The sequence below is a fragment of the Tachysurus vachellii genome, chromosome 26 (assembly GCF_030014155.1).
Source record: "Tachysurus vachellii isolate PV-2020 chromosome 26, HZAU_Pvac_v1, whole genome shotgun sequence".
In the NCBI taxonomy this organism is placed as follows: Eukaryota; Metazoa; Chordata; class Actinopteri; order Siluriformes; family Bagridae; genus Tachysurus; species Tachysurus vachellii.
This window is the reverse complement of record NC_083485.1, coordinates 4,288,888-4,310,025: the sequence shown is the minus strand read 5'-3', so window position 1 is coordinate 4,310,025 and position 21,138 is coordinate 4,288,888. Positions and strand designations below refer to the sequence as shown.

The window sequence follows — 21,138 nt, the reverse complement described above, 5'->3', positions numbered from 1 at the left end:
ATATATATATATATATATATATATATATATATATATATATATATATATATACAGGGAAAGTTACATGTATTTATTGTGGGGTTCAGTAATTCTGTAGTTCTGTTCAAGTAATTTCCTGTCCCCTCATTATATTAGTAATTATGCCTATCGTGTGTAGTAGGAAGAAGTCTATTTTCAGTTGTGTCTAAACACATGCGTTCTTCCAAAAAAATCAGGGATAGAAAATACAGATTGAAGAATACATTTTCCCCATTGCTGTTATATGTAATATGATGTAACATCAAAACACGATACATGTTCTTTAAAAATAATAATAATAAAAGAAAATGTAAAAAAGATGTTGATGTGAATATGATAATACTAATCATCTGACTGTTCTGTATTCTGGCCCTTCAGGGAAATGCGCCTGGCACCGAAGCTTGTGAGGCAAGTTTTGCATCCAAATTTAATCAAACAGCCTAGAAAGCCTAATTGTAGATGCACTCAACCTCAAGTGAACCCAGGTGTAGCTCTTCACAGGACATTAGACACACCAGAGAAGGTCGTGAGGAAAGAGCGGCGTTTTGCAGCCCTCGCAGTGATTTTCCCTGGGAGGACTGCAAAAGAAAAAAACTAAAAGCTTTTAATTATCTCTTAAAGGAAAAGTAAAGAGTTTCTAGCCATAACGCTGAACATGAACTCTTGGTTTTTCCACTTGAGAGAACTTTATTTTCCTAGTTCCAATTGGAACCAGTTTCCATGCTGAGAAAACTTAACTTTTGCACTGTTTGTAATGAATATTTGTACTTCTAGTATCGATTAAATGATGCTAAGTGCTCGGTCAGTTCGTCCTTCAAACCATCTGCTTGTTTTCTTTCAAGAAGTCTGCATTAAATTTACATTATTCTTTGACAAATTACTGTAAATACTTGCATGAATCTCACGCACGTACGATTTCATGACCTCGATGATGTATCTTGTGGCCAAGTAACAATATTATGTGCTGGATTAAATGCTATTTTATAATCTGGAGAATAATGAGAGGTGGATGCCGCGTCGTTAAATTAAACCAAATTTGCATTAGTTGTTTTTACAGCAAATAAAGAAGCATTTATTTTACATTACAGTGAAATTCTTTCTTCGCATATCCCAACTTTAGGAGGTTGGGGTCAGACATGATACAGCATCCCTGGAGCAGAAAGGGTTAAGGGCCTTGCTCAAGGGCCCAAAGGTGGCAGACTAGTAATGCTGGAACTTAAACCCTGATCCTCCAATCAACAGACTAGAGCAGGGGTCGGCAACCTTAAACACTCAAAGAGCCATTTGGACCCGTTTCCCACAGAAAAAAAACACAGGGAGCCACAAAACCCTTTTGACATCTAAAATAAAGATAACACTGCATATATCGTTTTTTACCTTTATGGAAAGTATATAAAAACTGTACTGTGTTGCATTTATGAAATCAATGAACTGCTACGAAATTTTATTTCTGCAGGCAAACAAAAATATTTTGAACAGTTTGAACTAACCTTAACAAAAAAACGCTGGGTTGAAGGTTACTTTCAAATAAAATGTTCAATGTCTAATCGAGTCCTCTTCGTATTCGTGACATCAAAATTTTAACTTGCCGGCTGCAGCAAACCAAAAATGCGTCTGCTTGTGTGTCGGATTTTAATGTTACAAGAGCATCATAAGCTTAGAATTTAGAATTAATTTTTTTTTAAAAACTAACTAACTAAAATAAAATAAATTTAAATTAAATATTTATTTCCAAATCTACAGGGAGCCGCAGCAGGGGGATGAAAAAGCCATTTGCGGCTCCGGAGCCACGGGTTGCCGACCCCTGGCCTAGAGCCTTAACTGCTTGAGCCAGTAGATGTGTGTTTATAAAATAATGTGAGTTGAATACTGTAAATATATAAATGTTGCTTTAATGTTTTTGGCCCATTAGAAAACAGAAAGTTTCCAGAATTTTCTATGTTCTAGGTACTAGGTTCATTATCTTACCCAGCTTCTTTCAGCTCCACCTTGTTAGGATCCAGTTCCACATATTTCTTCTCCTCAAAAATGCGATTAATGATGGGCCCCAGAAGTCTGTGGAGATACTGCATTCCAGCCACCTTCAAACACACCAGCATAGAACAACATCATATCGTTTTTTAAAATGATTAAAACTAATATAATAAATTTGTAACACCCCTAAATACATATAATGCTGTTACCTTGAGAAAAGACTCCATGGACTTGGAAGCTAAAGAGTTGCTCCTGAATAAGGTGTTGGGTTCAGCTGAGGAACATCAGGAACATCAGGATGGGTTACTAACACGTTGTAGTAACCGGTTTTATCCTAAGTTGGGATTTCTAACTAACTTACTATTCTTTTCCAGCTCCAGTTTGAAAAGCACATCCAGGAACTCCTTGATGAGTCCTTGACCCAAGAAGAGCTTCACCAGGTTAGTGGCTACTTCTTGGCGGTTCTCAGACGTTGTCGTCTCGTCGATTAGCATGATCAGGTCAGGCCAGTTGCCCTATCGTGTAGACAATATTCTAAGGTTAGAGATTTCATTGTGATATTAAACAGCCAATGCAAATGTGGCAGGAGGTAAAGAAAGGAATGAATCTGCACTGTTCTGTGATTTGTGTTTTACATATTGTTTCATAATAGCAGAAAAGATGTTCTAAATAATGTTTCTTTCATTCATACTGAGCCAGACAAAAGCAAATCAAACATTCTATGTCTGAAGACAAAGAAAGCAAAACAAGCTTTGAGCCAGTGTAACTGTTTCTCATTAAAGTGAACAAAATTGTTGTTTTTTTCTGTCATCCAACTATCGTCATCAGACAATCTAAAAGGAAGTCATTTTCTAAAATTAGGATTACAGCAATGGCGTCTAAAATTGGGAATAAGAACCACTTATTGTGAAAATCGTTGTGTGGTAATGACTCAGACTCACGTTGAGGTGAGTCTCGACAGAACGGCACAGTAATTCAGTGAGCGGCTGGTAATGGCTGGACGGCAGGACCGTCTCGTCTCTGAGCCGCAGCTGCAGCCGCAAGGAGCCCAGAGTACCTCTTAGAACGAGAGAGAGAAAGGTGTAATGAGTAACAACTCTGCAACCATCAGAAAACTCAGAGATACTTAACCTTCAATATTAGCTCCATAAAAAAGTCAAGTTTTGCTACATTCTTGAAAAAAGAAAGAAAAACCCTCTCATGTAATACTACGATTCAAACTGCTTTCAGCTCACGCTTTAGACGGATTATGGAAGTAAAAAAAGCCATAAACTCATATGACTCATTCCACCGAAACTGTTCCAGGAAATATGGCCAGAAGAAAAGACAAACAATAATAAAGAAAATGACTCTATTACTGTGAATAAAACAGGCCATAAAAGAGATGGCTTTAACGGTGTGTGGGTAGACGGAGGTTTATAAAGCTGGCGTGAAGAAATCAAAAGAGAATAAGCGAGTAAAAGGAAAAACAATGTCACAGTCTGTAGGCGGCAGCTGCTGAAGGTCAGGGGAGCATCCGATGTGCTGAAGCTTGAAAAGAATTACACTGGTTTTAAACCATGTTTTTGTTGGTTTTAAATATGCACTTGGAATTGGAAATGATGCAATATTCACAATTTGAAAAAGACAAAAAAAAAAAAAAAAAAAGAAATAATTTATTTTATTTAATCATATTGGAAATATTAAAAAAAAAAAAAAAAAAAAAGGTGGTCTTGATATAAAATCAAAAGAGATGAGACATCCATCTCCGAGCTACGAGCGTGAGAGTGTACTGTATACAGAACTCGACCTTTTATTTTTTTGTCCTGTGCATCTTACACGCTTCCACTTCATCCCATCCCACTGTGCCATTTTATATTTTACAGACAGAACATGCTGAATGCCAGGGTCCCTGTGATAAAATACCAGCCATTATTTTGCTCTCCTGAAGAGTCTGATCGCATCCGTTTTTCTTCTCCGGCGTGATATTTTTCGCAGTGCCTACTCACAGCACGCCCTCACTCAGCTCCACTCCATCACTTGCACTCCATGATCTCAATGCCAGAGAGGGCTATCACTTACGGGAGAGTGGGAGTTTTGAAGACAAATGAGCGTGTGCCAAGCGCCACCATCGGCAGTCAGTCACCGAACAGCAGGCAGCAGATGGCGGGGCGGCAATAAATAAATAAATAAATAAATAAATAAATAACAATCGGGAAGAAGACAAGGAAACAGAGAAAGAGAAGAAAAAGAAAAACAAATAACAGAGGCGGCTTGACTCATTCGAGCATGCATCAGGCAGGAAGGGGGTAGATCATGGATGCTTTGGTATTTTCTTTTTTTTACTTCAGACTTTTTTTTCCCCCCACAAATGATTTCATTTGAATTACATCACCAGAGAGGGATTTAAAAGCCAAACTCATGTCAAAGATTTGTCATATGTGCTGCAAAAACAGGTTTAAACTAAACATACGCTAGCTTTTGTATACGGACTGTAACGTATACCATATATAAAACATATAGCCTTTACCCGTATATTTACAGATCTCTAAGATTATTCATGTAAATAATAAATAGATTATTAATTTCACCAATAAATCAATGCATTGTGCAACAGCTCTGATATTTACAGGTAGGATCTAAATTTGTCATATATATCAGAGCTGTTGCACATTTTCTTCTTACTTTTTCCATTTATTTTTTTATTTAATTGTTAAAATGGCTTAAAAACCCCGTTAGATTTTATTTATTTATTTATCTATTTATCTATCTATTTATTTATTTATTTTGTCGCTTTTTTTCGTGGATCATATTACTGTCAATTAAATGGCTCTAAAGGCAACTGATTTCTCCATTTATTTTATTTTTAAAATGTATTTATTTATTTATTTATTTATTATAACTTGTATTGTTGACTGTAAAAGGCTAAAACGATGACTGATTCAGAAAGTCTTACATCGCAAATCTGTTTTCTGAATGTTTTATCGATTTGTTTGGTTATTTTTTGTGTTTTTAATTCACTTTTTATTTCTCATATTTAGTCACTGTACATAACTAAGATAAAATCACTGTCAAGTCCAATATCCCGTATATTAAAATATAATCATAAAGGCTGCAAAAAGAAAAAAAACTATTAGAATATCTTTACTATAATATCGGTTTATTTACTTCTAGTATTTTATGATTCGAATTTCTTTACATCCAGTATTTTTTTATTATTAGATATTTATTCATCATGTCAGGGCTGTTTTTATAAAAAAACATGAAAAATGAATCAATTTTCTGTATGAATGAGCAGATGGATGGATGATCTGGGTTATAAACTCTGTCATGACATGACGTATCCACAAAATACTCTCCTCGTAATCCTCATCTCTCATACACACACTCACACACACACACACACACACACACACACACACACACACACACACACACAGATGCCACATTTATCTTCACCGTGACCCAATCCCTACATTCTCATAAACCCTGATATCATCTAAGACTGTTTTATAATCCTCCTTGCATGCATACAAACACACACACATACAACAGAAGAAAGTAAGTTAGGTAAAGAGAATGAAAAAATGTCCAGGGTTTAACCCCAGATAAAAGATTAGTGCTTTCTATAAATAACTCTCGCTGTTTACTTTGATAGGAACACCTTTACACCTAAAAATTCATGTAGATATTGAATCAACCAATCATGTGACATCAGCTCAAATTCACAAATCAAACAGGTGAATGGGGAAATTGATTACGACATGGTTGTTGGTGACAGAACCTGAAACTGATCTCTTGGGAATTTCACACAATGCAGTGTCTGGAGTTTACACAGAATGTTAAATTGAGTGGTCAGAGAAGCTGACAGGAAGTCTATCTGTAACTGGAATAATCACTCTTTACAATTGTGTTGAGAAGAAAAGCATCTCAGAAAACAAACAAAATACTGTGAGGTGGATGAGCTACAACTGTTTTGATGTTGGGGGCACGGTGGCTTAGTGGTTAGCACGTTCACCTCACACCTCCAGGGTTGGGGGGTTCGATTCCCGCCTCCACCTTGTGTGTGTGGAGTTTGCATGTTCTCCCCGTGCCTCGGGGGTTTCCTCCGGGTACTCCGGTTTCCTCCCCCGGTCCAAAGACATGCATGGTAGGTTGATTGACATCTCTGGAAAATTGTCCGTAATGCGTGAGTGTGTGAGTGAATGAGAGTGTGTGTGTGTGTGCCCTGCGATGGGTTGGCACTCCGTCCAGGGTGTATCCTGCCTTGATGCCAAATGATGCCTGAGATAGTCACAGGCTCCCTGATTGGCTTCTTAGACAAAAACATGAATCTGCAGGTGTTTCTAATAAAGTGGCCACCTATTGTATGTATTTTTTTTTCTGTTACTCAAGTTGATAAATAACTATGCTAGAAAGCTACATTCTATTACTTGTAATGTTGAATTTAAATTCCTGTCCAGCACCGATATCGGAGAAAATGTCACTGAATATCATCCCGTGTTGAAGCTGTCCGTCAGACGTAGATGCCATGAAGCGAAAAAGCACTTACTCGTACTGGCTGTGTTTGGGTTTGTCGGGCCCCAGGCGAAACCAGCCCTCTTCTTGCTGCGCTGACTGAAGCCTGTTAATGTTGAACAGGACCTGAGGGAGAGCACGAAACGTGATGCTGTCAAAAGACTTGAAAATTAAATGTCAAAGCAAAGCCGCGGCGGAGACAATGATCGAGACGTTTACTCGCAGGGCGGGAAATTCGTTTTGACTGACTGTTTAGCAGGCCAATGTGAAGCGATGAGTGTTAAAAGCCTTAAAATGTGATCTCGCACATGAATGATGAGGTTATATTTCATAAACCAAAATAAATTCCAGATGGAAAAAATATTCCGATATGAATCGCTGCAACCTCATTGTTTAGTGCTGCATTTATTAAAAATATCTAGCACCAAATAATCCCACACCACAGAATTGTTTTGGTGTTCCTCCAGGCTCTGTCATAAGACCGTTAATGCTTAGAGCAGTGGTCTTCACTATTTTTTTCATGTGAGCCACACTGATAGGACAAAGTCAATAGGAGAGCCACTTTCACCGCAAAGTATGCCAAGTTATTCAGTCTTAAATAGCTTATCTGCTTAAATACAATGTACAATATTGCAATACAATAATTACTCGAGTTGCAGATGATGCATGCTCCCCATCAGTTACCTCGTTTGTCACTGTCACATTGCTTAGTTGCTGTTCATTTTGTGCGCGGGATTGTTTGATGATAAATCGATCCATTTTTTAGTCCGTGTGTGTACAGTAAACACAAGTTGTTAACTAGCATGAAACAAAAACTAGCTTCTGGCAGGCCGCCAAAAACTGGCTATTGCGCAGAACGCAGTGAGTCAGTGACGAGTCAAATAATATATATAAATATATATTATTATTTGTAATAGAGCACATTCGTTTTTCTATGCTTCCCTGATTGTTTTTAATGTTATTTAAATGAAAAATACATTTTAACCACATGATCATGTCATCGTATTATTTACTGCCATGCGAGCCGCATATTAAAGCTTGGCCAGCCGCAGGAGGCTCGCGAGCCGCGCAATGAGTAACACTGGCTTAGAGCTTTCATTATGATGTCTTCTATAATTTCTAACAAAACTGCACCCATAATTTATGTATTAATAAAATCTTTATGACTTTGGCAATTGTGTTCAAAGTGTTCAATAAACACAATACTATACACTTACAATTTATCACAGTTTATACAGTAGCTGTTCTAAAAGGATACTGTACTATATCCCAGAACTGATACCGTACCCTCGTTTCTGCCAAAAGATTCATGATTGTTCAATAGGTATAGCATCCAAAACCAGAAAGCAGATGCCTAGTCTCAGTATGCTGTTGACTGAGGTCCGCGGTTCAATAAGGTAGTTAGGCGCTAGTTTTAAATCCGACGCAACGGGGAGAAAAAACAAAGCACTTTGATATACGTAAAGATTCACAGAGTAAATTATAAACTGGGAACATGCCACATGCATGAAGGAGGAAAATCATTCAAATCTGTTTGGTATTATTTCGCTTTTACTAATAGAACGAGACTTTTTATTAGTCCCATCTTTTCACTCTGAGATGTGTATAGTTCAGAGAGAAGAATGGATTTGATTTTCCTCACTGTTCCTTGTTCTTCACTTCTACAGCGGTCCAAGAATGGAAGAGATATTTTATATAAAAATATGCGAGGTTCAGTAAAGCCAGAAACAAATGAACAACTCGGGAGATGAGATAAGAAAAGCTCTATTGTCACATATTCAAATACTTATGATGACATAGCAACCCACGGCTGGTAGAGTAGGGAGTTAAACTGGTAAAATTACAGCAATCACTAGCCAATCAATAGTGTCTGGGAGTTCATGTATGCAGAAGAAGGTGGATAGCAATTTGCATGTGTGACACGCATGACACGGAGAAAGTGTCTCAGATGAAGCATGTGCTCGCCTTCATCCTCCCTGATCGGTCATTTGATTGACAGGTTGGTGGAAATTGGCAGATGACTAAATTAGGGAGCAAAATAATAAAAATATATATATATATATATATATCGTCGCTGTCGGGCAGGATCCTCGTATCTCCAAAACCGTTATTTTTCAGGAAATGTAAAAAATGCCGTACCTTATCTGCAGTGCACAGGGTTTAGTCCGCGTTGCAGTGAATTGTCTTGCGCTAAATTCCTGTCCTCAGACGAGCACCAGAACTAGCGGGGGTCAAGTTTTTTTTTTCTTTGAGCCCAGTGTTTTGAAGACATTTACCTCAGAAGACGTGTTGATTCGTTGCGACTCTTATTGAGGAGAAATATGACGTGAAGCTCTCCCGCGGAGTGAGGAAGAGGTGGACAGTTGAAGTGTCCAATGGAGTTAGGAGATTTGCGCTCAAGCTATTTTCAAGACTTTAGATTGGTTAATAACTTGTAAAAATAACAGACCCACGTGGGGACTGACCAATAGCATCGATATGTGAAAAAATATGAAATTGACAAAATTTGGACATACGAGGTTTCCGCCCGACAGCGACGCTATATATTTTATATATATATATATATATATATATATATATATATATATATATATATATATATATATATTTATATATATACACTAAAATAAATGACATCAAAAAGTAACCGAGGCTATTAATATTAATATTCATTATTCAATATTCATTAATATTCATTAATATTCAGACATTAATATTCCAGCATTGCTTTATTAACCCTTTACGCAAAGCCCAATTATAGTGTATATTGATCCACTAAATTTAAACAAGATTTGTGAAGTTACCTTTCCGAGGAAGTCGTTTCTGCTCACCAGGTCCCAGTCCCACACCTCCACGCTGAGCAGGCTGTCAGCCGGGGTGTCGTCCAGCTCAAACTCGAAACTCTCGTTCCAGCGTGGATAGCAAGACTTCTTCACCACCTACACAGCCACAATATCATGTAAGAGTCCAGTGACTGTATGACAGAGAGCTACTGTAAGCTCATATTGAATGGAAAGATGTAAGTCCAAATAGCCAGTTAGCTATCTTCAAGAGATTAGCAAAGAGACAGCAATTAGCAAGGCTCAGAGTTAATAAGCGTCCGATACGGATTAGAAAAAAAATTAATGAAACTAACACGGAAGCCAGCAGAATATGAAACATGCTAGTTATGATATCTGATATCTGTCCTGTGAACAAAGGAAACGTTTTTAATAATTAATAATAATAAAAAAAAACAATAATAAATTAATTACTGTTTCCAGCACAGAGCTATTGTGGAAGTTTCTTTGATTACTCCTTCTATTCATTAATTGTTTACTTGATCTCGATCTCTCTCTCTCTCTCTCTCTCTCTCTCTCGCTCTCTCTCCAACCCAAACCCCAAAGGACGACGAGACGTTAAACAGAGGTTGAAATAAAATACAGGATTCCTCTCCCTATTCTTTACTCTCCATTTATTCAACTCTTGTGGTTTCAGTGTAGGATGAATGGCGAGGATTCAGATGCTTACTGCGCTTTCGTGGCTTTTGCCGTTATATCTGACTCGGACAAATGGATCCGATGCTCCGTTGCGGTCTTTTTTGGCAAGATCTCTAGAAAAACAGAAACCAGGCGACATGTTAATGAGTTCCCTTGGACATTAGTAAAGCATTTCCATATCCAAAAGCAATACATACATAAAGGTGGATTTGCTGGTTAATGTTTCAATGTTTTTAGTCGGTCCCTTCAGGATTTTGAGTTTTTTTGTGACTGGTGCAACAAAGTACATGAAGTACTTCGGAGTCAAGAAGAGTCAAGAAGAACGCAGGACAAATCCTGCTCAACCATTTTAAACAGTTTCCTCTTTGCTTTAAATGTAAAGTGAGTGTAGTAACTGAGTATCTCCCAAATTACTGGGTCATACCGTCATCTAACTGGATGTCTTTAAATGGTAATCATAGTCACATCTGGGCTTGGTATTGTTACAGATGTTATCACCCAAATGGTCAGGTGATACTATTGTTTAAACAGTAATCATATTCACATATAAGTCACATATACCCTTTGTTTTGTGATGGTCCTTGATGTCCTGCTGCCTCTCCTATACTAACAATTGGTCAAGGATACTCATTTAGAGTTCTAAACTCTAAGTTTAAACTCTAAGTTTAAGCCTTTTTGGCTTAACGAGCTCTTTCTGACGTGCGTCTTGGAGTAGAATCTGGGTGCATACAATTTCTTGCAAAATCTTTGGAACATTGTGGAGTTTGCGTCATGGATCTTGACATCATGGAGGGACCGAATAAATAACATTAAAATCTGACATCACTACTGTAGCATGGTTTGATTAATTAGCCCAGGGTAAATTGCTGGGACGCATCAGATTGTGTCATGCGTTTGAACTCACCTGGCCTCCAGAACCCGACAGCGCAGTTTGCGTGGCACGTCGTCGTCGTCCCCCAGCAGTGAGATCTGCAGGTGAATCTCTCCCTGAACCTCTTCATCTGGATCTATTTCAGTCAGGTTCATCCAGCCATCCAGACCTGCATAGGGTCAAAACAAAAGGTTCTTCAATAATAATACAATTTTATGTATCTGCATTTAAATACTACTATAAAGAGCAGTAAACACTAATGAACTAATGAGTATTTAATAGACAGAACTAGCAGTCTCTAGTACAATATGTGCCGTAGACCGCCATAGATTTTTATAAGGAAATTAGCTACTAATATTTTCTAAGCATCTTAGCAAATCTCCCTCAGTTCTTCCACAGACTTCCTCCATTATGTTTTCTTGCCTGAAAAGCGGTCTGTTAGGTAATATGATACTTTTTTCCCCACTCAACAATTCCACAACACATTCAGACGAATGACGACGGCGTGAATTCGTCTTTAATATATATTTGAATACTTACACGTTTTTTTTTTTAAGTACAAACATAGTTCGCCAAGACACATACAACCACTATGCAATGAAAATAAATCTGCCATCAATTGCTCTTTGCCTCAGGCTTTAAGAAGCTTTAGTCTAATCGACTAAATTCATGTCCTCAGCTTAACAGCAGACCTGAAAGCTTTGGGCAGAATTACATGTTGGAGAAAATCAGAGCCAATGAGGAATAAGACTCTATAGAAAGATCATGAACTGTAAAAGCAAGGTCAAAGACAGACCATTGTTACTCTGTGCTTAGGAATCAATCGACCAAGAAACGAGAAACGCAGCACGATAAATAGAGGCCAGTGGTATCTAAATGGTTTCAAAGGTGCTGCATTAGTGACCTGAAGGGTTGTAAGGGTTTTAATCGCAGTACTGGACTTTAATTGGACTTTTTGTCCAAGACCAATAATTCTGGATTGATGATATAACTCAGTCTGGGGGACAAAAATGCCTATAAAATGAAGGATGTAGATTTAATTCCTAAAGCACCGTTACTTCATTCCAGTGCTGTACATACTGTAAGTTATGTAAAAAAATAACACACTTAAACACAGCAATATTACATGTATTTAATGTCAGATGAAATGTTATACTTTCTATACACTTATAGATTCATTTAATATTGTGAAATGTAGTGGGCCATGTTGGCTTAGTGGTTAGCATGTTTTCCTTGCATCTCCAGAGTCAGGGTTTGTTTCCTGCCATCGCACTGTATGGAATTCGCAGCTTCTCCACATGTTTTGGTGGTTTCTTTCAGGTACTCCAGTTTCCTCACTCCACTCTCATGGATCATGTACAAGGATGATTGGCATCTCTAAATAGTCCATAGAATGTAATTGTCCCCTGTGACAGACAGAGTTCACAGACTGTCAGGGTTTCCTCTGCCTTGTGTCCCAAAGTTCCTGGGATGGGTTCGCCTGTACAAGTGGTACAGAAAATGGACAAACTTGTGGAATGTCTGTAGATTTCAGCTTAGTCTTTAGAGATCTCTTTGTTTATCACAATGGAAAAGCTGACAGAAGTTCTACTCCCTATTAGTATTCCAAGTCAGCCTTGTCATGGCCCATTATTCCTGTGTTGCTCCATTGAGTAACCTGACCATAAATTGCAAGCCTTGTCAATTTTACCATACCAACAAAAGTTCTCATCTGTCACCATCCTTGTCTCACAGGAGAGGCTGCTCATGCCACTCACCTAAAGTCACATGGCTCCTGCTCCTAGGATTTATTCTAGAGATGTCTTTTTCACACTAGGCTACTTGAAGGGCTGGAACAAATCACCTTGGTTACCAAGTGAACACCCTAGATCTAAGATATAGGGACATATTTCTTAGGTATAAAGCAGCTACTTAATTAATGTGGATTTATATATGATTGATATCTAGGTAAAAGTTACTGCCTTTAGCAAAATAAGGTAGAAATATCCAATAAAATCTCACTCACTCACTCACTCATTTTCTACCGCTTATCCGAACTACCTCGGGTCACGTGGCGCCTGTGCCTATCTCAGGCGTCATTGGCATCAAGGCAGGATACACCCTGGATGGAGTGCCAACCCATCACAGGGCACACACACACACTATCATTCACTCACACAATCACACAATACGGACAATTTTCCAGAGATGCCAATCAACCTACCATGCATGTCTTTGGACCGGGGGAGGAAACCGGAGTACCCGGAGGAAACCCCCGAGGCACGGGGAGAACATGCAAACTCCACACACACAAGGCGGAGGCGGGAATCGAACCCCCAACCCTGTGAGGCAAACCTGCTAACCACTAAGCCACTGTGCCCCCCCTCCAATAAAATCTATTTCAAATAAATGAATAAATTACGCAAGGCATATTGCAATCAAATTATATATCAGTAAAATGCCATTTTTTCAATTTTGTGCATCTCTACTATGTAGTAGAAAACCCCGGCTTGGACAGGAGGAAGTGTTCCAGTCAATTCAGGGAAGTGAGTTACAAGCCAGGCCTTGTAAATTTTACCATTTAGCTTGAACGAACAGAACACTTCTGTCGTTTTGCATGCATCACTCGCGGCAGTGATTTTCGAACGTGAAAAAGACACGCATTCAGCGTTTGTACCAAACCTGTTACATTAATAAGCTCTGAAAATTTAGTCAATTACTATTCGCCCGACATTTCCAGTCTGCATCCCTGTGGTCTAGAGAGCGCAAAAAAAAAAAAATTGTAACAAAGAAAAATAAATTAAATCTCGCCCAGTGTCTCATAGGAAAGCACAGCAAAACTGCTGTTTGTTACTCAGTCCTGTGGCACCAGTTAGAGGAGAAAATTGGATTTAAAATCACTATAATAGCCACCAGACGAGTGTGGGTGCATGTAGAACACCAAGTATAAGATTTAGACTATCCAATTGTGGTGGCAGGAGATGACATGACATACTGAAACAAAATAAAACAGCCAAACAAAATATGGCAGGGGAAAATATGACAGGAAGCTTTTTGTAACTCCACTGACTAACTTATCGGTGTTATGACAGATATCAGCTGTGAAAGGTCCAGGATGTGAAGCTGTGAAAGTCTACAGGCAGTGACAACACACACGCATACACACTCATACAAACATACTGGGGGATAACCTTTAAAATGTTTCTGCTTCAAACGGGTTGTCTGTATCTAACGGCACCTTTTTAAGTCACGGGGTCAGTCGTTATCGATCTAATGATCCCAGGTCAGCTAACACAAAAACACACAGCTATGTTTACACACAGTGAAATCATTTACTTATAAGAACTGGTTCAGAAAAAAAATTCAGGTAAAAAAAATCTAAAGCTAAATCAAAGTCTCTGAGAACGAGCTGTTACTATAGAAACAACAACTCATTAGAACAAGTGCATTAATTTAAACCTTTTATGTTACAGTTATGTTCCTTCTCACATTTCGTCCTGTCTCATCATGGCGCTTGCTTCATGCTCCTTAACCACATTTTCATTATCACTACCATTCCCGATTGCAGTCAGTCAGGCCTCTGACTGTTGCAGCACACGTCCCAGTTTTACATGAGCAACCAGAGAAACTAGGGCTTGCTGTTCACATCAGCGTTTCTGTAGGCGTCTCTATAGGTGGCAAAGCAGGTGTAGGCTTAACCTACTAGAAGAGCAATTTTGTGTGATTTCAGGTCTGTCATTTTAAGGTTTCACTCCAAAAAAGGTTAGCTTCCTGGAGATATACTGAAGTCACTTTGCTAGTTTCCAGCTGGGTTACGTATTCACACCCTGTCAACTGCAGCGTGGGGAGCGTGCTGCTATTTCCATGCCCTCCTCAACACGGCCTTCTCATTAAACCCTACAGGCATGCCTTGGGAGAAAACGAGAATACAAAAGCTGTCTCGCTCCACAGAGAGAGCGAGGAGTAGAGGGTGTGCATATAAATGGCTGGTGCTTAAATGGGCCATCAGGACTAATGCGATGTAGAACAGGCACTGATTTGCATTACATGTACACAAGTAATGATAAAAGGTTTAAATGGTCGATCTGAGTTGCAAATCCAGGAATGAGATTTTAATCAAATTTGGCACCACATACAAATGTGGCTTGAATGTGATTGTGAAGAGACATATTTCTTAGAAGGATGTAGGCTGCTTCTCTGAATATACAAAGTGGGATGAGTATAAAAGAAGCTACGACAGTATATGAGAGATAACACTGCTTAGACAGATACATATTACGGTATATTGTAAGTTCACATAATCACAAAATCCTTGATTCTGATTGGTCAGAATATCGATTAAACTTCTAATACGTTATCAATTCTATTATAACATCTCAACATTAATAACATACCATTTGTAATAACTGACATTACGGTAAAGTGGTTACTTCAACTTTTCCACTGTGGGAAGCTTTGTTGTTTCTCAGAAGCTGATGATAACAAGAATTAACTTCTGGACCACAAAATTGGATAAAACAAATTCGATAAAATGGATAAAAAGTAAACTTCAGTCATTAATTGTTGTCCTATAACAACAAACCCCACTGTGTTCCTTTTCTTACTTCACTGTTACTAAAGTATTTGCTCTTTCAACACCGACATCCACACGATCCCGATAACCATTGACAAAACATCTTTTAATCAAACTCAGAGGTTTCAGATGCTTTTGCGTGGGGGATCTGAGGAACCATGGCAACCACATGATCTAAACAAAACAAAACAGGCCACTTTTTTTTTATCATGTTGCATCGAGTTCACCAGTATAATGACTGAGGCTTAAAGGTACTAATGCAATGTGCGATTAACTAATAGGCTCCAATCTGCACTACATTTACACCGGTCTTGATAAGGGTTTCAGCTGGGGGCTGGTATATTGCACAACAAGAATTAGAAAACAAGAGGAATTTGACTTGCTGCATGCGCACACAGATCAGTCATAACATTAAAACAACCTGCCTAATGCTTTGTATGTCTCCCTTGTGCTGCTATGACATGTCAAAGCATGGATACCACAAGACCTAAAGGTGCAGAATCGGGCACCAAGAAGTCAGCAGCAGATTCATTTCGAAGTCCCATATGTTACAAATCTTGGCTTCCATAAATCTGCCCAACACATCCCATAGATACTTGATTGGATTGTGGTCTGAGGATTGCCTTCTTTCCAAAGTGCATCCTGGCGTCATCTCTTCCCCAGGTCAGTGATATGCATGCACCCGGCCTCTCACTTGGTGTAAAAGAAAATGTGACTCATTAAATCAGGCCATCTTCTTTCATTGCTCTCTGGTCCAATTCTGATGCTCACATGCCCCTTGTTGTTGCGTTTTGGTAGTAAATAGTGATCAGCATGAGCACTTTGACCACTTTGACCCATGCAGATCCACACACAGCAAACTGGGATGCACTGTGTGTTCTAAACACCTTCCTATCATAACCATCATCAACATTTTCAGCACATTTTTTACAGTAGATCTACAGTGGGATACCAGACAAGATAGCCTTCGTACCACTGGTTCTCCATCCTTAGACCATTTTGGTAGGTACTAAACAATAGTAGGTGATAACCACTGCATACCAAGAGAAAACCAAAAGACCTATATATATATATTTCAAATTCATAATTTGTGGTTGTGGAGTGTATATAATTATGTACTTTATCCCTTACCCCACTATAGAACATTTGCTGGATCAAGCTACATAAATCTTTGCCCCATAACAGACCGAATAAGGTTCTCCGCCACTTCAGATAATGTTGGCTACCACAGCGGGCTGTGACTCAGTCACCTCTGTCTTTAACCTTCTGAACATCAATTCCAGGCTCAAGCCCTGCCCCTGCATGAGTCAGCCCTGACAGCTCCAAGCCTCCTGGTGAGACAACTAAACTATAGGAATTGTACGCACTTCAGAGGTCTGCTTTGCCCAGAAGACAGAAGCTCAGATACAGAACTATAAACAACTCATGCCCAAACAATTGGCATAACCTATGCTGGTAATTTGAGCTCTATGACCTTTGTGGCGAGCGGTGAAATCGGGTGTATATGTTGTCAGCACAGTCCACATACAGTGGTGCAGGTGCTGTGCCGTGAGGGATGTGTGATTACTCGTTTGAATGCCGTTCATGTGTGAGAATGAAGAATCGCATGTAAGTAGAGCTAGAGTAGTAGAATATTGTTAATGCTGTTGAAATGAATTTCCCACACGCTGATTTTTTTTTTTTAAACTGAAGGAAGAAATGAACAGAGGAAATGATACTAACAAAAGTTCTCATCTGTCACCATCCTTGTCTCTCAGGACAGGCTGCTCACGCCACTCACCTAAAGTCACATGGCTCCCGCTCTGTGCTGCGACTGCGGCTCGTGCTGAATGGAACAGACGCTCGTGTCACTACATAACTGTAGGGTCCGTTTTCCGACTAAACTAAATTTATTCTAGAGATGTCTTTTTCACACTAGGCTACTTGAAGAGCTGGAACAAATCACCTTGGTTACCAAGTGAACACCCTAGATCTAAGATTTAGGGACATATTTCTTATGTATTAAGCAGCTACTTAATTAATGTGGATTTATATATGATTGATATCTAGGTAAAAGTTACTGCCTTTAGCAAAATAAGGTAGAAATATCCAATAAAATCTATTTTAAAAATAAATGAATAAATTACGCAAGGCATTTTGCAATCAAATTATATATCAGTATAATGCTATTTTTTCAATTTTTTGCATCTCTACTATGAAGTAGAAAACCCCGGCTTGGACAAGAGGAAGTATTCCAGTCAATTCAGGGAAGTGAGTTACGCACACATTGTATTCTGTAGTCTTTGGGAAACTTCGCAAACGGTAGGTAGTGATAAAACCCACACTTATGTGATCTGCCAAGTCATTGTGGGTGACTCTGAGCTGTCTCACAAAATCATTGTTATGATAAACAGGAGTTCAGTGGAAACGTTTAGAGAAAAAAATCTCAGTCTTACCTTGTGGCTTGCTACAGAGTGCTTCTATGCTGATCGAAACTTTTCCGATAACATCATCACGGCTGGAAACGAGCCAGATAAAATATCGTGTGAGCATATTCACAGGGTTAAGGAACCCACTTATATCTACGTGGTCATATATTCAGAATTACAGTGAGTATAGTGATACTAACTGGCAATAAGGCATAGCATACAAATGATCCATTATTAGCACATTATAAAACAAACAATCTGCTAATATGGCAAAAAGGACATAGCAGCGTTTGTGTGTGACGCACATTGAGACCCTGACCTGAGATTGTCCTCATCCATCACATACAGAGACACGGTGTGAAAAGAAGGTGGGACATGGACATTGTATTCCTCTCCCCAGAAAGGAGACAGTGTCTTCCATATTGTTGCTGTCCTGAGTAGGAAACATAAAAAAAAAAACGCAATATTGCAGTTAAAACAGGTTAAAGAATAATCGAAAATATTTACCAGTTAGCACAATTGTATTGGCAATGTAAGCTAACTGGTCCAAAAATCTTTCACTTAAAGTTAGAAACGTTAACATTGCTGGATTTGCACTTTGTATTAAGTATTCCCAAAGTGAGACAAGCTACTGAGGAAGTTACAAGTTACTGATTACAAATGATACTGTATAACTAAAGATGTAATCATTGATATATTGCAGTAACTGAAGATGTTCTCTGAACTGATTTTGACTTATTAAGGGATATGACTGATCTAACTGGGCCATTTTCATTCAGATACATTTAATAAAACACCCAAAATTAAAGAGAAACATAAATTTAATTAATTTTACTTTTAGAAATGGTCAACTATAGTCCCCTAAAGGGTCCTTTGGTTAAGTTTGCCTCCTTGTAGAACCTGATGACTGTTGGTTGCCCTTTTAGAAATGGCTGCAAATGGAACACCTTTCAAGAAAAATTCTGTTTCAAATGTTTTAAAATGAATTTTACTTGGAGGAAGGTAAAAGTTTTGCTTGGAGGAAAGTTTTGCTTGGAGGAAAGGTTTATTTTGAAGTTTTTCTCGCAATTAAAATACACTTTACAGGCAGTATGTAAGTATTAGGTTGTATGAGTGTAAGGTATCATTACTCATTAGTTATCATTACCGTTTACAAAGTACACTATATGACCAAAGGTTTGTGGACACCTGACCATCAAATTCATATTTAAACTATATAATAAACTCTAGTCTTCTGAGAAGGCTTTCCATCAGATTTTAAAGTGTGGCTGTGGGGATTTGTTTATCCGACCATTATTGGTGTTATCAACATGCGGAGTGCATTCAGTATTGAGGTCATGGCACCACCATTGAGGTCAGGGTTCTGTATGTATGTAGGCCACTTCTTCCACACCGAACGTGGCAAAACATATCTTCTTTGTGGACAGGGGCACGGTCATGCTGGAACAGATTTGGGCCTGTTAGTTCTAGTCAGGAAAATTGTAAAGCTACAATCTACAAAGATATTCTTGACAAATGTTTGCCTTTAACTTTGTGGCAACAGTTTAGAAAAATAGAGGTGTGATGCTTAGACTTTAAGTAAATTACAATTTACAGATCATTATTCATTGATCTGAAAATGAAGAATAGAATACAATAGAATAGAATAGAATAGAATAGAAGCCTTTATTTTTGTCATATGTACTTTAGAACACAGTGAAATTCTTTCTTCGTATATCCCAACTTTGGAGGTTGGGGTCAGAGCGCAGGGTCAGCCATGATATATCGCCCTGGAGCAGTGAGGGTTAAGGGCCTTGCTCAAGGGCCCAACAGTCGCAGCTTGAACCTTGATCTTCCAATCAACAACCCAGAGCATTAACCAGTAAACAAATATCATAGTGTGTTTAGCTATAACCTTCCCAAACTGAGTTACGATTCATATTGTCACTTGTATTGTATGATTACGGTTCGAATTGTTGCACGTACTATAGTTACTTTTGTGTTGGTCACGTGTCCTCGTGTGTCCAACATGAACATCTTAATATGTTCCTTGTTTCATTTGAGTATAAATATATATATATATATATATACAGCCATGTCTTGTTGTTCTATTGCCTTTTAATATGGACTATAATATGACTTGGTTCTTTATATTTGTTCCTTGTTTGTGTTTAAGCTTCCCGTCCCTTTTACAATAGGTATTAGATTTAGGCACATTGCAATAGGTATTACATGAAACTATAATGTTATTTTCATATTTACCTTAATTTGATGATAAGTACTTGGTTTATCTTATATTAATATCCTAGATTAATTTTTTTTTTTAAATACTTCCTTGCCCATATCATTTACCTCAGTAAACACACAGGGCAATGGCTTTTGGACCGCAAAGAAAGCTTGGTGTGCAATAACTTGACCAGATATTGAACAAACCTTAGCGACACAGAGAAACCAATAACTGAAGTGATGATAAGATCTCAGTAAACACTCAGGGATTAGGAACACATGAAGAAAATGAAGCTAGTAAAGCATTAACCAGAGATTCTGGTGTTTTCCTTCAGTGCACTCTGGCTTGGAATGCCAGCGTAAACACAAAGCCTGGAAAAAACATGAGTTGTCTCCAGGTTTTAGTGGAATGCCGTGTGTTTTGTGATTCATACGCACATTTAATTCCTCATGACTAAGCGCTCTCATTACTCAGCAGTGTCTCAGTGTCACCACAGAATGTCATTTCACCATTTTTAATTACAGGATATGAAAGAATCCCATTTATAGGCTATAGCAATGAGAAACATAAGCAGCATTTGAGTCATTCACTGCTGATACTGATGCAATGACACCTCCCTAATGGACTTTTCAGCATGAAGCATGATTCATTTTGATTTGCCGAGACCTCACCCGGGGGTCTCGATATAACACAGAGGGTTGAGACGTCATCGATAAATAAAGCGATATTTCATCACAGCGCGCTGCACAACCAATTACAGCATCTGCTGTTTTCTGCACTGCTGCTCTCAGCAGTTTATTCTGTGCAAATAATAGTCAGGATTTCAATTACAAAGAAGACCGGAATGAAAATGAGCTTTGGTGCAGAGAACCTTTTAAACCTACAGTAATCATCTTAGGGGAGATGTCAAAACATGAGCCTGGGGAAAACATAAAATCAGACATACTGTACCTTATTATGGCCTCGTTGTCAATTCTCACAATGCAATATGGGTCACTGCTTCCGGTTCTACAAGAGGATTAATAACAATGAATAATGTATAAAGTATCGGTTAAAGATGTTAATAGCTTAATACAGATGTCATTTTAAATTGGGTTGAATTGAGTATTGGACATGATTTCAATCATACTACC

General features: G+C 38.4%; 1 protein-coding gene across 1 annotated transcript in view; it reads right to left on the bottom strand.

Moving 5' to 3' along the window:
• Nucleotides 1-21,138, bottom strand: part of rasa4 (RAS p21 protein activator 4) — a 32,674-nt gene that overhangs the window by 7,538 nt on the left and 3,998 nt on the right. The window contains exons 2-12 of the mRNA XM_060863304.1: nucleotides 20,957-21,013; nucleotides 18,119-18,232; nucleotides 17,827-17,888; nucleotides 10,873-11,008; nucleotides 10,000-10,081; nucleotides 9,294-9,428; nucleotides 6,524-6,615; nucleotides 2,934-3,051; nucleotides 2,354-2,507; nucleotides 2,202-2,266; nucleotides 1,987-2,099 (exon numbers count right to left, since the gene is read on the bottom strand). Of these exons, the coding sequence (XP_060719287.1) occupies nucleotides 1,987-2,099; nucleotides 2,202-2,266; nucleotides 2,354-2,507; nucleotides 2,934-3,051; nucleotides 6,524-6,615; nucleotides 9,294-9,428; nucleotides 10,000-10,081; nucleotides 10,873-11,008; nucleotides 17,827-17,888; nucleotides 18,119-18,232; nucleotides 20,957-21,013 (1,128 nt within the window). The remainder of the gene's footprint in view (nucleotides 1-1,986; nucleotides 2,100-2,201; nucleotides 2,267-2,353; nucleotides 2,508-2,933; nucleotides 3,052-6,523; nucleotides 6,616-9,293; nucleotides 9,429-9,999; nucleotides 10,082-10,872; nucleotides 11,009-17,826; nucleotides 17,889-18,118; nucleotides 18,233-20,956; nucleotides 21,014-21,138) is intronic.